This window comes from Pantherophis guttatus, chromosome 7 (assembly GCF_059756535.1).
Source record: "Pantherophis guttatus breed Tessera chromosome 7, ASM5975653v1, whole genome shotgun sequence".
In the NCBI taxonomy this organism is placed as follows: Eukaryota; Metazoa; Chordata; class Lepidosauria; order Squamata; family Colubridae; genus Pantherophis; species Pantherophis guttatus.
The window spans coordinates 59,202,221-59,216,089 of NC_142069.1; the positions used below are offsets into that span (position 1 = coordinate 59,202,221).

General features: G+C 35.5%; 1 protein-coding gene across 3 annotated transcripts in view; it reads left to right on the top strand.

The window, feature by feature from the left end:
• Positions 1–220: 220 nt before the first annotated feature.
• The window catches only part of IRAK4 (interleukin 1 receptor associated kinase 4), a 51,542-nt gene continuing 37,893 nt past the window's right edge, over positions 221–13,869 (top strand). The window contains exons 1-7 of one of the 3 annotated variants that reach the window (XM_034408843.3): positions 221–441; positions 1,675–1,844; positions 2,662–2,807; positions 4,743–4,892; positions 7,633–7,793; positions 8,509–8,573; positions 9,622–9,736. In XM_034408843.3, coding sequence (XP_034264734.1) covers positions 1,684–1,844; positions 2,662–2,807; positions 4,743–4,892; positions 7,633–7,793; positions 8,509–8,573; positions 9,622–9,736 — 798 coding nt within the window. In that variant the 5' untranslated portion in view covers positions 221–441; positions 1,675–1,683. Of the gene's footprint in view, positions 442–1,674; positions 1,845–2,661; positions 2,808–3,503; positions 3,876–4,742; positions 4,893–7,632; positions 7,794–8,508; positions 8,574–9,621; positions 9,737–13,869 lie in introns of those variants that run through there. The other 2 variants (XM_034408844.3, XM_034408846.3) reach the window with 2 other exon arrangements.

Consider the following 13,869-nt stretch of genomic DNA (forward strand, 5'->3'; position numbering starts at 1 on the left):
ACAGAACAGACAAAATGAGGAAGAGTCCGGTAGAAAGGACCGTACCACAATCAAACACTATAGCAAATTAGACGACTGGAGCGGCCGATTAAGTTGCAGGAGACAGCTCATTACAGGTTGACTATGACCAATAACCGGGGTAGAAAAAGAGAAGAGTGTAGCGTCTCTCATTCGCGTTTCACTAGTGATACCAAGCAATTACTTCCCCAACAACCGTCCCAATGGGCCGAGCCTGCCGAGAGAAAGCGTAAACGTATGCGCAGACTCTTGTTTCGAGAGAGAGTGCGCGAAACCCGGATGGAGGGGAAGAGACAGCAAGGAAGTTCCCGTCTTGGGCAACCGGATAATGTGGCTGGGAGGTGGGGCTGTTTTTTTTCTACTTCGCTGGATCGGAGCGCAAAATACGCAAAGACCGACCTGCGGCGTTTCCTTATGTTATAAGTAAGTATTTATTTAGTAGATTTCGATTCTACCTTTTCATCCGGAGTTGAAGGCGGCGGATTTAGGACTCATTTTTCTTTACAACAACCACCCTATGGGATAAGCTGGGCTCTAAGAGAGTTCCGCTCTACTGCGTCTCCTTCCAGAAAAAGACTTTCGGCAGCAGTTCTGTGATTGGGTGGGCAGAGAGCTACATAATTCTTGCTAGTAGATGGCAATTTAATTAAACATCATGCTGAGATTTTTTAAAAAAAACTGCATTGTCTTTACAGTTTGGCATAACGTGAAAAATAGCATAAAAATTAAGTAAATAATATTGAGAATGAACGTAAACCCTGGGAAGTTATCTCTTTTGTTTTTGCACTCTTTTCCTACCTTCCCTCCGCCCAGTGCCTACTTGTTGCATTAAGACTGGCTTTTAAGAAGTTTCCTAAAGCCCCCCTTTCTCTTTAAAATAATTTCTTGGCTTTGTCCCCCACACAAACATGCATAGGAAGTTGGTGAGGTTTTTTTGGGGGGAAGGGAATATTGTAGATTAATAGGTTATATGCATTTCACTTTTTATGATAGCAGCTCTGCCCACTAAACAGTTTTGCTATAGTGTATCCTGTTATGTTTGGGTAATAAGAGATTGCCTTGTGCAGGTAATACTCAATTTACAACAGTTCATTTAGTGACTTCAAAGTTACAATGGCACTAAAAAAGTGATTTATGACCATTTTTCATACTTATGACTGTTGCAGCATCCCCATGGTCATGTGATAAGCTTTTGCAAACTTCTAACAAGCAAAAGTCAATGGGGAAGCCAGATTCACTTAACAACTGTGTTATTAACTAAACAACTGCAATGATTCACTTAACAACTGTGGCAAGAAAGGTTGTAAAATGGGGCAAAACTCACTTAACAAATGTCTCCCTTAGCAATATAAATTTTGGGCTCAATTTTGTTGTAAAATTGAGGACTACCTGTATTTGTTATCTTTTAAAGGGATTGGTTCACATTTATTTGACAGAATATGTGTGATGGATGATTGAATGTTTTGAAAAGAAGCTGCTAAAATAATTCAAAACTTGTAGTGACATAGTAATCAAATACTGCATTATAACCAGTACCGTGGGAAAACTTGTAAAAGTAAAGTACAAATGAAACATGCATTACAGCCTTGTGATTAGTGCATAATCTTGGATTATTAAAAAGGAGTGCTTAAAAGCAACTTCATTTGCATTTGTCAGGAATCAAAAATGACCAATTCCATAACACCTTCTACCTATGTACGTTCCCTTGGCTATGGAATGATGAGACAGCTAGCAGATTTCATTGATCCACAAGAAGGATGGAAGAAATTAGCTGCTGATATAACTGATTCATCTGGTGCAAAACGATACAACCAAATGCAAATAAGGTAAGGTATGGAAACCAAAGGGGAAACATTGTTACATATTTATTTATGTTTTTAATAAATTTATATAGTGACCTAAGCCCTTGATTCTAGCTGGAGTTAGCTTGCAACTTGCTAAATAATTTGGTCATTGAAAATGAAGGCAATAGAACTAGTGGATGCTCAAGCATGCTCACTGTGAGTGATTGGTAGTTGGAGTGAGGGACCCAAAAAAATTGTCAGAACAGCTGCTGTTGGGACATCGCTAAGGAGAGGGAATAAAAGTCAACCTTTGAGATGGACTCTGTCTGAGTTTTCTCCTGCTTGTATATCTAGACTAGAGATGTGAGAAGCTATATTGGATCACATTGATATTATATTGCCTATAAGTTTTCACTGAAAGATTGACTGTCCAAAATAAGACTTAGGCGTCTACAGTTTGGGGTTGTTTAACAGGGATGGCAACTTTATTTTAAGAATGGCACCTTGATGCTGAACCTTTCTTTAATATCTGATCTTTGCTATATTTGTTACATATATCACTCTGTTTGTGAAAACAATCTTGGAAATTAATTATACAATTCATTTCTGTGCTAGGTGTAATCCTGTTTTCTCATTGTTACTGGGCTCAGCTATTATATAAATTATATAATATATAAATTATTTAAGACAGTAGGTTCATGTATCCTAGTACTTTATAGCTGGCAGAATACTTAATGTTTAGCTGCTCAGGCTTGGACTAAAAACTTAATAGCAAAAGTGCAACTAAAATGGTTATAACATGTCACATTTTTTTTTATAAATAATAGCTAATTCTTTAACATATGTATATACCTTAAAGGCGATTTGAAGCATTAAAACAAGTAGGAAAAAGTCCCACCTGTGAATTACTTTATGATTGGGGAACATTAAATTGTACAGTTAGTGATTTGGTGGACCTTCTCATCAGAAACCAGTTCTTGGCACCAGCAAGTCTTTTGATTCCAGGTAATTTTGATCTACACTTTATCTTTCACACAAGCATTTTGTTTTCTTGAAAATGTTGATTTCATACAATTAAACTATAATGGAACATGTTTTGTTCTGGCTTATTGCTAATATGAAACCTAGTCATTGTCATTTTTAAACCATGGTTAAACTGTAGTGAACCAAATATTACTAGCAATCTTTTCCTGAAATGTCTGTAGAGAGTACACCTAAATCACTATCCTCTTACAAGATGACCTAGAACAGTGATGGTGAATCTTTTAGAGACCAAGTGCCCAAACTGCAACCCAAAACCCACTTATTTATTGCAACGTGCCAACATGGCAATTTAACCTGAATACTTAGGTTTTACTACCTAAAATAATGATAAACAAGGCAGAGTTCAGTTAATTGTTCTAAGAAAAACGTGATAAATGCACTTTTATGCCCTTTCATTTTTTTTCTGCTTTTGAAATATTACATTTAGCAACAATAAAAAAGAAAAACTTTTGTAATATCATTTCTCTCTTTCCCTCCCTCTCTCCCTTCCCCCCCTCTTTCTCTCTCTCTTTCCTTCTCCCCCCTCTCTGCCTCTTTCTATTTCTGTCTCTGTTTCCCTCCATCTCTCTTTCCCTCTCTCCGTCTCTCTCTTTCTCTTTCCCTCCCTCTCCCTCTTTCTCTCTCTCTCTTTCCCTCTCCCCTCTCTCTCCCCCCCAGGGGAAAAGGAACCCCTGAACTGGTGCTGGGTGGTGGGAATCTGACGCCCAGGAGCTGTGCGTCAACAATCAGCTGGTCGGCAGAGAGCTGAACACCAGCTGGCCAGCGGGGAGGCGGGGCATCACAACACCGGCAACTCTGCAGGAAAATCAACTGACATCCGGGAGACAAGAGGGAGCTGACGACGATGCAGGGTCGCATTGAGGCTCCGCATCATAATGGGCTCCAAGAGGAGGGGACCCTGTCTCCCCCATTGTGAAGCATGTTAAATTTCACTGTGCTGCACAAGGCACTGCGAGAGCAACGGGCAGGCCATGGAAACAGCAACAGCAAATGTACCGCTACAAAGGCGGAATGCTGTTTTGCGGAAAGGCAAGTGCAGGGGTGCTTTGCTCCCGCACTAACGCTCCGGCCACCACCACAACAGGGCAACAGCTCTTTCATCCACTGCTGCGACGGGGAGCTGCAGCAGAGTTTTTTTGAACCCTGAAATAAGCACTTGGCCTTATTGCCATGCACTCAAAAGCCCGATTGGGCTTATTATCAGGGAATGTCTTATTTTTGGGGAAACAGGGTAGTCAAAAATTCTTGGCTAGCATAATTGAATAACTACCACAAAGTGAGGCTACTTTATACTAAGTATACTAAATAAACTAAGGATACAGTTAAAATTTACATTTTTTAAAAAAAACTTTGTTTATTAAGTTTACTGATAAGTTATGCTGCCGAATTAATACATGCTTTTTAAATGAAATGGATAGTATTTTCAGGACTTTAATTTTTTTCATCTGCATTTGAAGAAACTTACATAGAACTAAATATCAGTAGTTAGGAAAATAAAATAGTTTTTTATGTATGTGAAAAGGCTAGTATTTTTCTGTTTTATACTATATATTAAAAATCCTTTTTATTCAGTGGGGTAGAAATGATGGCAAAATTTGCAAGTTTACATTTGAGGAATCTTTCAGATTATGAGTGGTTGTAAACTGTGGTGAAGGGCATCATTCACAATTTAATCAGCCCCAAGTTTTCATACCATTCTAGGTGACTCACATTATAACTTTATGTTAATCCCATAGTATGCTTAAGAAGCTAAGTGATTAGTCAAGCATAATTAATTCCTTACACCTTTTTTTAAGTGTTCTAGGATGAATGCATTTACTGACATCTATATGATTTTATTTAATGGTAAATTCTGTAACCATGATGAAAATATGAGCCTGTCTCTATCCTTACCAGAAACTGTACTCCTACATAAAAAAGGACCTCTTGTAGAAGGCAAGAAAATATCACCTGAATGGTTACCCTTGGATCCAAATGAAGGTCACCTAACATCAAATAGTTGTGATCTGAGTTCAGAGAACAACAGCAGTCACCTTAATGATACAGGTAGACAGTTATCCTTTCCAAACTTTAACTCATCTTTTACTCTACCCTTGCTAGCCCATTCCAGTATGGGTGTTGGCTTCAGATGATGACAAGCTGGTAGATATATATACAAATTTACAGCTCTTAACAACATGAAACAAGGCTGTTTCTTTCTAGGAGGATTCTGGGTATTATGTCTTGACACTGTAATATTATCAATCAGCAGTCAGGGCACCTGGCTATAAAGACAGATCTGCTCAGTTGCCTGTGGTCTGCGTAGCAAACCATCTTGTCCCTGAAAATGCTTTTGGCCAGAAGGCTGGCTAGGTACACAAACCTGGTGTGAAGAATCCAATGTCCACATAGGAATTGAGGAGAGGCAAAACTCTTTTATTTCTGTACAGAAGCAGAAGAGGATGCCTCTGGAGTTTACATTCAAGAAGTACCCCAGTAATCAGGCACAATTATTTTTATACAATTTGCTACAGGAAACAAAAGTAAGAGAATTGCTTATTGGTTACAAAATTACCAATACCTGACAGTCATACATGTGTACAAAGCAAAACTATCCCACAATACTCCATTAATTATTTAATTCTATATCATTATCATACAAGATGACTACCTCTGGGTGTGATGTTTTTTTACTATGCTGTGAATTATTTATCTCCGGGCCCTTGCCTAACACCCCTAACCACTGTTAAGCTACCGTATTTTTCGGAGTATAAGACGCACCTTTTTACCCCCCAAAAGGGGGTGAAAATTTAGGTGCGTCTTATACACCGAATGTAGCCCTGCCCACCCACTGGCCCCCACCCTTTGTCCTCTGCCTCCCAGCAGTTACCTCCTTGCAAGCAAACAGCAAGAAAAAACAGCCCCATTCAGCTTCAGCATAGGCTAATTAGCACAAGTTGATTAGATCGGCCTCCCGACTCTCAGCTGATTTGCTCTCAGCTGTTTTGCGCAGGCTCTTTTGCAAGGTCTTGTTTTGCAAGCTCTTTGCTTGCTGCAAAGAGTGCTGGAGCAGATTTTTTTTTCCCCTAACTAAAACAAAACTGAAAGTAAAGCAGGCTCTGTTGCAACGTGACAAAATGAAGAAGGGAGAGAGATTTCTTTTTCTTTTTGCTCACCAAAAAAGGTAGGTGTAAACAATGGGAAATTTAGGGCAAAAGAGGAGAGTTCAAGATTTTAAAATACAAAAGAAAAAAAGGTCTATTTAACTAGGGAATTGTAATAATTGAGATGCTATTAATTGTATATTGTGTTGAAAGCAGAAATGGTTAAGTTATGGTTTGGAGGAATATATGGGGAAAATTATTTGGTTTATTATTATTGGTAAATATAATTAATTGAGTTGTAAGAAATTGGATTGCATGGAAATAATTGAAATATTCATGTTCATATTGATTAATGTACAAAAAAGATAGTTATAACTAATTGATTTATATAAAAATGTTGAATTTGTATTAAACAATTGTAATATTAAATAATTAACCAATGTGAGGATGGATATAAAAATAAATGACAATGGGAAGGGGTATAATATAGAATAGAAGGGAAAAATTGAATTTGATTAAGATTAGAGATGAGAATGAAGGGTAATATTGGTTTTTTTAAAAAAATAGATGAAGAATAAATATGGCAAAAAGAAAATATAGAAATTGTAAATTTAATTGAAATGACTAAACACTGTTTAAATTTATGAACCAGCCAAATACTCTGTTCAAAGAAAATACATTGTATGTTTGTATGTGTGCTTGTCTAAAAAATAAAAAAAATAAAAACTTAAAAAAACAACAACCAAAAAAGGTAGGTACGTCTTATACTCCGGTGCGTCTTATACTCCGAAAAACACAGTAAATACCAGGGACCTTTTTTAAAATCCAGTAACAGGTTTGCTTGCAAGTGTCAAAGACACAACTTGTTAAACTATATAGGAAACATTTGAAGTATATAGAAGATATTTGGACTATAGGAGCCTATGGACTGTTTGTGGTGGACACCCCACCCCTCAGCTCTTGCTGTCAGATTTTATGAAATGTTACTTCTAGCAGTCAAAGGCACAAATGAAGTAATTGCTCTGGCTAAAGTTAATTTAAAAGTTTACAAAAGCCTCTAATTATTTATTAGTAACCTAATAAACCACCAAATCTTTAAACTGGAAAAATATCATACCTAAGAACAAAGGAAATTTTCACTAATCCTACAATGTCAGCCTTAGTTGCTTGTAAAACGTCAAAAAATCTGTTATATAAATACAGTAACTAAACCTTGAAGTCCAACAGATACCAGCCTTGAAAACCTACATCAGTATATTAAATTGTGTTTGCCGAACCTCATTCAGGTATTTGATTCCAAAAATTGTCTAGAAACTTTAATTTGATCCACTTTGTTGTACATTGATCACTGCTTGGTTGGATTATTGTAATACACTATATGATAGGCTTCCTTTGGAGATGGGGTCACTATAATAGTTATTGGAAAACTTCTGAGCCCTATGAATAATGTTCTTTAATTAATTAATTAATTAATTAATTAATTAATTAATTTAACTTGTATGCTGCCTTTCTCCGAAGACTCAAGCAATTGAGTCATATAGCCATATAGCAATTTAGATTGCTATATAGCACAGCACTGAGACATGTAATTTACAATATGTAAATAAATTAAGGTAGAGTTTGGATTATAAAATTTCCATGCTTAAAATGATTTTGTGATTTGCACTCAATCTTGTTCTTCCTGATTCCCGGCTTCTGTCTAGGATTGAAAAGCTTCTTGTTTTATGAGCTGAAAAGTATCACAAATAACTTTGATGACCAAACTGTGTCAGCTGGTGGCAACAAGATTGGTGAAGGAGGCTTTGGAGTGGTTTACAAAGGATGCATCAATGGCCAAACAGTGGCAGTGAAAAAACTTACAGCTGTAAATTTTCAATTATTTTGCTAATAGTAATCTTTGATATATGCCTATTTAATTTAAAGAATTATGTAATAAAAGGAGAACAGAAAATCATGCACTAATAATGTTATGTTACCTTTCACACTACATTTATAGTATCTAATAGAAAAATTAGAGCAAGAGCAAAATTCTTTAACAAGTCAAGCAGGAAAATTATTTCAAGTAATTATGCTTCAGAAATTTTTGAGTTATAACAGATTTTAATAATCCTGTGTAGAAAACATTACTTATGACAAAATTCTTCAATTTACTGTTCTACAAACATTTTGGGCTTAACAAAGTAAGACTGGCACAAGTAGAAATTCAGATATTTACTGGTTCTGAGAGCATAATTGATTTGTTTTGTTCACACCATGTTGAAATAGAACAATGGATATTTAAATCAGCCACAATTAACAGAACTCACATAAGATGCTGAATCATAAAGCATTTTTAGAAGTCCCTCGTTAGCTAGCGTGGTTTCCTTTGATTTCCTATTTAAACCAGATAGCATGGATAATAGGCCATGTTTCTGGCTAATATAGGATATGAACCCAGATAATTGCAGTTTATTTACTTTCTCTTAGGTAATGAAATCAAGGCATAGCATGTGTGAACCAACCATAATAGGGCTCTGCAAAAATAAGTATATATCTTTTCTATCAACCACATATGTACATTTATTTTTATTTTATTGTAGTTGGCTGATATAAGTATCGAAGAGCTGAAAAAGCAATTTGAGCAAGAAATAAAGATTATGGCAAAGTAAGTAGTAAGTGTTGTTAAAATATTGTTGCAATATATATCTGCAATAAATTGCTAGTTTTTTTAAAATTTGGTCTTAGTACTAAAATTGAAATCTTAGTAGAAAATATATAGAAATATTAGATATTTCTTCTAGTTGCAAATTGTAAAAATTAAGGTGCATTAGAAACTAGGGAAATAATTACTGATAATATTATTGCATACAAGTAGCTTAGGAAAATGTTGATACAGCAATCAAAATAGTTAAGTTGTAATTTTAAAATTCCTTTTTAATTTCCATGTTCTTTAATATCACTAGTACAACTATACACATAGAATGGCCATCTCTTGGGAAAGGGACTAGCATTGTGCAGGGCCATAGCTTTTAAAATTTTTAGAATTTTAAAAAAATTAAACATAAGGTAGCTGAAGGGAACTTCAGTTTCAATTCTAACATGAGGAAATTTCTGTAGAAATGAACATGATTTGTTCGGAAGTCATCTATTTTGCTGATCTCAACTGTTCATTTGCAAAAACATATTTCCCAATTATTTTTACGTACAATTTTTTGATGTTTAGGTAGCTTTCTTTGAATAATTACTGTGATCTATTCTGAATATATGAACTAAAAAAAAGTTTCCACTAATTGCAATGAAATGTACTCTTTTTAAACCTTTGAAGTTTCATGGAATTTTTTAGGTCATTCATGTGTTAAAATAAACATTTGTTTTTTATTTTATATATACAAATATCCTTGAGATTCCAATTTTTAGGTTTTTTTAAAAAAATACCATATTACTTTGTATCTAGTTAGATCAGTTATTGCCCTAATTCAGGCCACATAGGACAGGTGGCATTCATATCTTTACAACTGTCATACATCAACACAAAATATTTTGTGTAGAAAATATGAGATCGGTCACTGAAGACATTGAATCAATTTCTCTGCTGTATAGTCAATTTACAGTCAAAGCCAGAACTAGCTTAAATCCATTATGTTTTTCAGAATGGTACATATTGAAAAACAGAAAAGCCCCAACAATATAAAACTATCCACTTTTGTCTACAGGTGCCAACATGAGAACTTAGTAGAATTGCTTGGTTTCTCAAATGATTTTGATCAGCCTTGCTTAGTATATGATTATATGCCCAAAGGCTCCTTGCTTGATAGATTAGCTTGCCTGGTAAGTGCTTTCTTTAGTATTCAGGTCTAAAGGTATGAAACTTGACCATTCATGCAGGATCATGCTTTTTAAATATTTAACTTTTTAAAACTTAATGAAAACCAGAAATCATATGGCTTAATAATATTGCTTTTCTAGTACATTGTCAGCTATTTCTCGATTAATTATTTTGGAGAAAAACTTGTTTAATATTAAAACATTTCTCTACCTAAGATTAATTCCTGTTTGAATTCCTAATAAATGTTTTATGAATCAGTTCAAGATTTCAGAAAAATCTGTAGCCTTTGCAGATATAATGTTAAACTATTTTTCTTTATTTAGTACAGCTAGAAGGAATATATCAGATATTTTACTACCTTTAAAAATAATTAGAGATTGTTATGCTTGAATAGGAGCAAAACGTTCTTAGCTTAAAGTATAGTATCTGTTGGGAAAAAATGGTTCATAATCCATGGTGAATTTAGCTTTTATTTTTCAAAACATGGTATTTTAACTTGTTAAGGCATAAAAAACTTTAATAAAGAGTTCTGCTCTTTATTTAGTGTTATTGGAATTAGTGGGAAAAGTATATATCTTAGCCATATTATTCATGTAATATTAAAGTATATTTTATTATTTTTTCCTAAAGTAGACTTTTTAATGTATTTCCAAATTTTCTTTTACTGGATATGAAATACAGGTAGTCCTTGACTTACAACAGTTTGTTTAGTGACTATTTAAAGTTACAATGGCACAGGACTTCAGGTTTGGCGTCGCGGTGAGACAGTCGGGGAAATAGAGGGTTCTGATGAGCGCCGCGAAAACCCCGGCTGCCGAACTGCTGCCGATGGGACCAGAACCGTCCTGCCGGGACGGGGGAAAAAGAGGGGTGCCTCGGACGACCAAGAGGAACAGGCAAGTTCCTTAGAGGTCAGAGGGAACCCTCTGTGACTCGGCGGCGGGTGGGGGGGGCAGGAGCCATGGCTGCTGCCACGAAGCTGGGACTAACAACCGGACTAAGAGATGTGCAGGAGGAAAGTGGGTTGAAACGGAGCTCTTTGAAGCCAGGCTTGTAACAATGCTTAGAGCAAGATTTTTAACTATAAGACCCCTAGCCTTAAAATAGCGGCTGAACAACAAAGGGGCTATGGAAAGCTTAAAATGTAACTTTTAAGAGACAAAGATCCAACAAAACAACCAACTCTTGAATAGAACTGATGGATTAAATATAGAGACATTGTGAAAAGACTGGATTTTTTTAAAATTTGAACTGAATTTTAAAAAAGAAGATGATTTGATTTGATATTCTTAAAATCAAAGGAAGAAGCGTAATTAAATTGGACTGTTATATAATCACAATAAAATGGATACTTGCATGACTAATGGAAAATGGATTGTAGAGGGACACTTTCTGGTTCAAAAAGGAACATTGTAATTCGTCTTTGTTATGGAAAATTTTGAACTCTACAGATAACAGTCGTGGTGACTTTGTGGTGGAGGTTTTTTTCTTGTCTGCAGGCAGTTTGACTTTGGTGAAAAGAAAAGGAAACTACAATGGAACTCCTATAATTGGAATAATAATAATTTAAAAACTGGCGCAGGAATAAAAGAAGGATTTAGAGCAGGCTCAAGAGAAGGGAACTTGATGCATTTTATCCAGAATAAAAATAAGAAAAAGACTTAATATGACATATGGAGGACAACATTTGAAGACTTTGAAAATGGAAGAAAATATATGCTAGCAGATGAGAAAATGAAGAAATGAGGTAGATATGGCTGGAAAAAGAAAAAAGAAGACTAAAACAATGTGATTAAAAATGAAATAATGTATAGGTGGATAGTAATAATGAGGTTTTTATAAGATAATTATGGATGAATAAGAATATGAGAAAAATATGTCATAGATATATAAAATTGAAATGCTAATGGAAATTAGAATATAAGAGAAATTAAGCATGTTAAAAGAGATTTTTAAATATATACAAAGGTATGTTTCAAGCAAGAACCATGTCTCAGTGCTAAATTGTCATAAAAAAGGATAATGATAAATATTATTAACGGAAATAAGCAATGTATAGATGGATGGAAATAACAAAGAGGAGTATGCTGGGATTAATAGTAAAGCTAACTATCATTATGCTGTGATTAAGCGCTCTACATGGGGCTACCCTTGAAAAGTGTTCAGAGACAACAGTTGGTCCAGAACGCAGCCATGCGAGCTGTCGGTGCACCTAGGTACACCCACATTACACCAATTCTCCTTGAGCTGCATTGGCTCCCTATTGGTCTCTGGTCACAATTCAAGGTGTTGATTATTACCTTTAAAGCCCTACATGGCTCAGGGCCAGGTTATCTTCAAGACTGCCTTCTGCCGCATAGCTCCCAGCGACTGGTAAGATCCCACAGAGTTGGTCTCCTTCAGGTCCCATCAGCTAAACAATGTCGGCTGGTGGGCCTGCGGGGGAGGGCCTTCTCTGTGGCTGCCTCAGCTCTCTGGAACCAATTACCTCCTGAGGTCCGGACCATCCCCACTCTATTGGACCTGGCTTTTCCGGCAGGCCTGGGGCCGTTGATCTCGCTCTTGTGATCTGGCGAGATCCGGCCATGAATGGTGTGAATGAGTTTTTAATGTTTTTAATGTTTTTTTAATTTTTCAATGTCTTTTTATAATGATTTTTTAAATGTATTGTGAGCCGCCCTGAGTCTTCGGAGAGGGGCAGCATATAAATTAAATTAAATTAAATTAAATTAAATTAAATTAAATTAAATAATTAAATTAAATTAAATTAAATTAAATTAAATTAAATTAAATTAAATTAAATTATTAAATTAAATTAAATTAAATTAAATTAAATTATTAAATTAAATTAAATTAAATTAAATTAAATTAAATTAAATTAAATAATTTAATTAAATTAATTAAATTAAATTAAATTAAATTAAATAAATTAAATTATTAAATTAAATTATTAAATTAAATTAAATTAAATTATTAAATTAACAGCCAAAAAACAAAAATGATTATGCTGTATTTGACAGCAAAAAACAAAAATGACTATGCTGTGTTTAACAGCCAATAAAGTTAACTATGATTATGCTGTGATTAACAAAAAAGAATATGCTGTGTTTAATCACCAAAAAACAAAAAATGATTATGTTGGGTAGGACAGCAAAATAAAGAGGATTTTGCTGGGAGTAACAGTAATGCTGGAATTAACAGCCAAAAAATAAAAATTATGCTGGGTAGGACAGCCAAAAAAAAGGAGTATGTTGAGATTAACAGTAAAAATGAAATGTATAAATTGGGTTTAACAACCGAAATAAAGATGATAATGCTGAGTTCAACAGTAATAAAAAAGAAATGATTGTATTAGGATTAATAGTAAAGTAATGAAGATGATTATATTGGGAGCAATAGTTAAAATATCTTTTAAATGTTTACAATAACTGTAATGATTTATATTGTTAAAATATATCCATCTAAGCAAAAAGAAAGAGAAAAGTTGAATGATACTTGGTTAGGATTTAAGATTTAAGTAACGGGTCTCAGCTCCTTGTCCCGTACGGCACAGAGACAGCAATAAAACACAGCCGGACACATCAACTGAATGGTGAATGCTGGTTTAATGCTTTCGTCAGATACGAGACAACGCCAAGCTACAAAGTCTTTCAAAGTTGGCGCTATGAGGCGGATGCTCGTAGCACTTTATATTTCTGCGCCCCACCCCTCACTACTCCCCTTCGTAATGATCGGGGCGTTGTCCCATCAGTTACGCCGTTGTAGTTTGGGATCGCATTTCTGGCGTTTTTCCTAGCGTCCGTAGTTATCCTAACCTGACACCCTTCCACCCCTTCGCGTGTCGCCTTGTCTATATCCCGTGCCACCTCCACTGCTACGACGTCTTGCTGTTTCACCGTAGAACGTTGTGAGTAATATGCTCCACCGGTCCTCCACCGTTTCTCCTTCCCGTCCCCTCCGTATGCCGAGCACGCTGGGCTCGACAGGCGGCTCCCTTTCACCAGGGTCCTCTCTGGAAAACACAAAGTAGATGTATTAGTATTGCCCGACGGTTTCCATGGGTATTTTTTATGGAACCGGCGTGTTAACCGGTCAGCTGCGGTGTCTGTCGCTAGAACCCAGGTGGCTTCCTCTA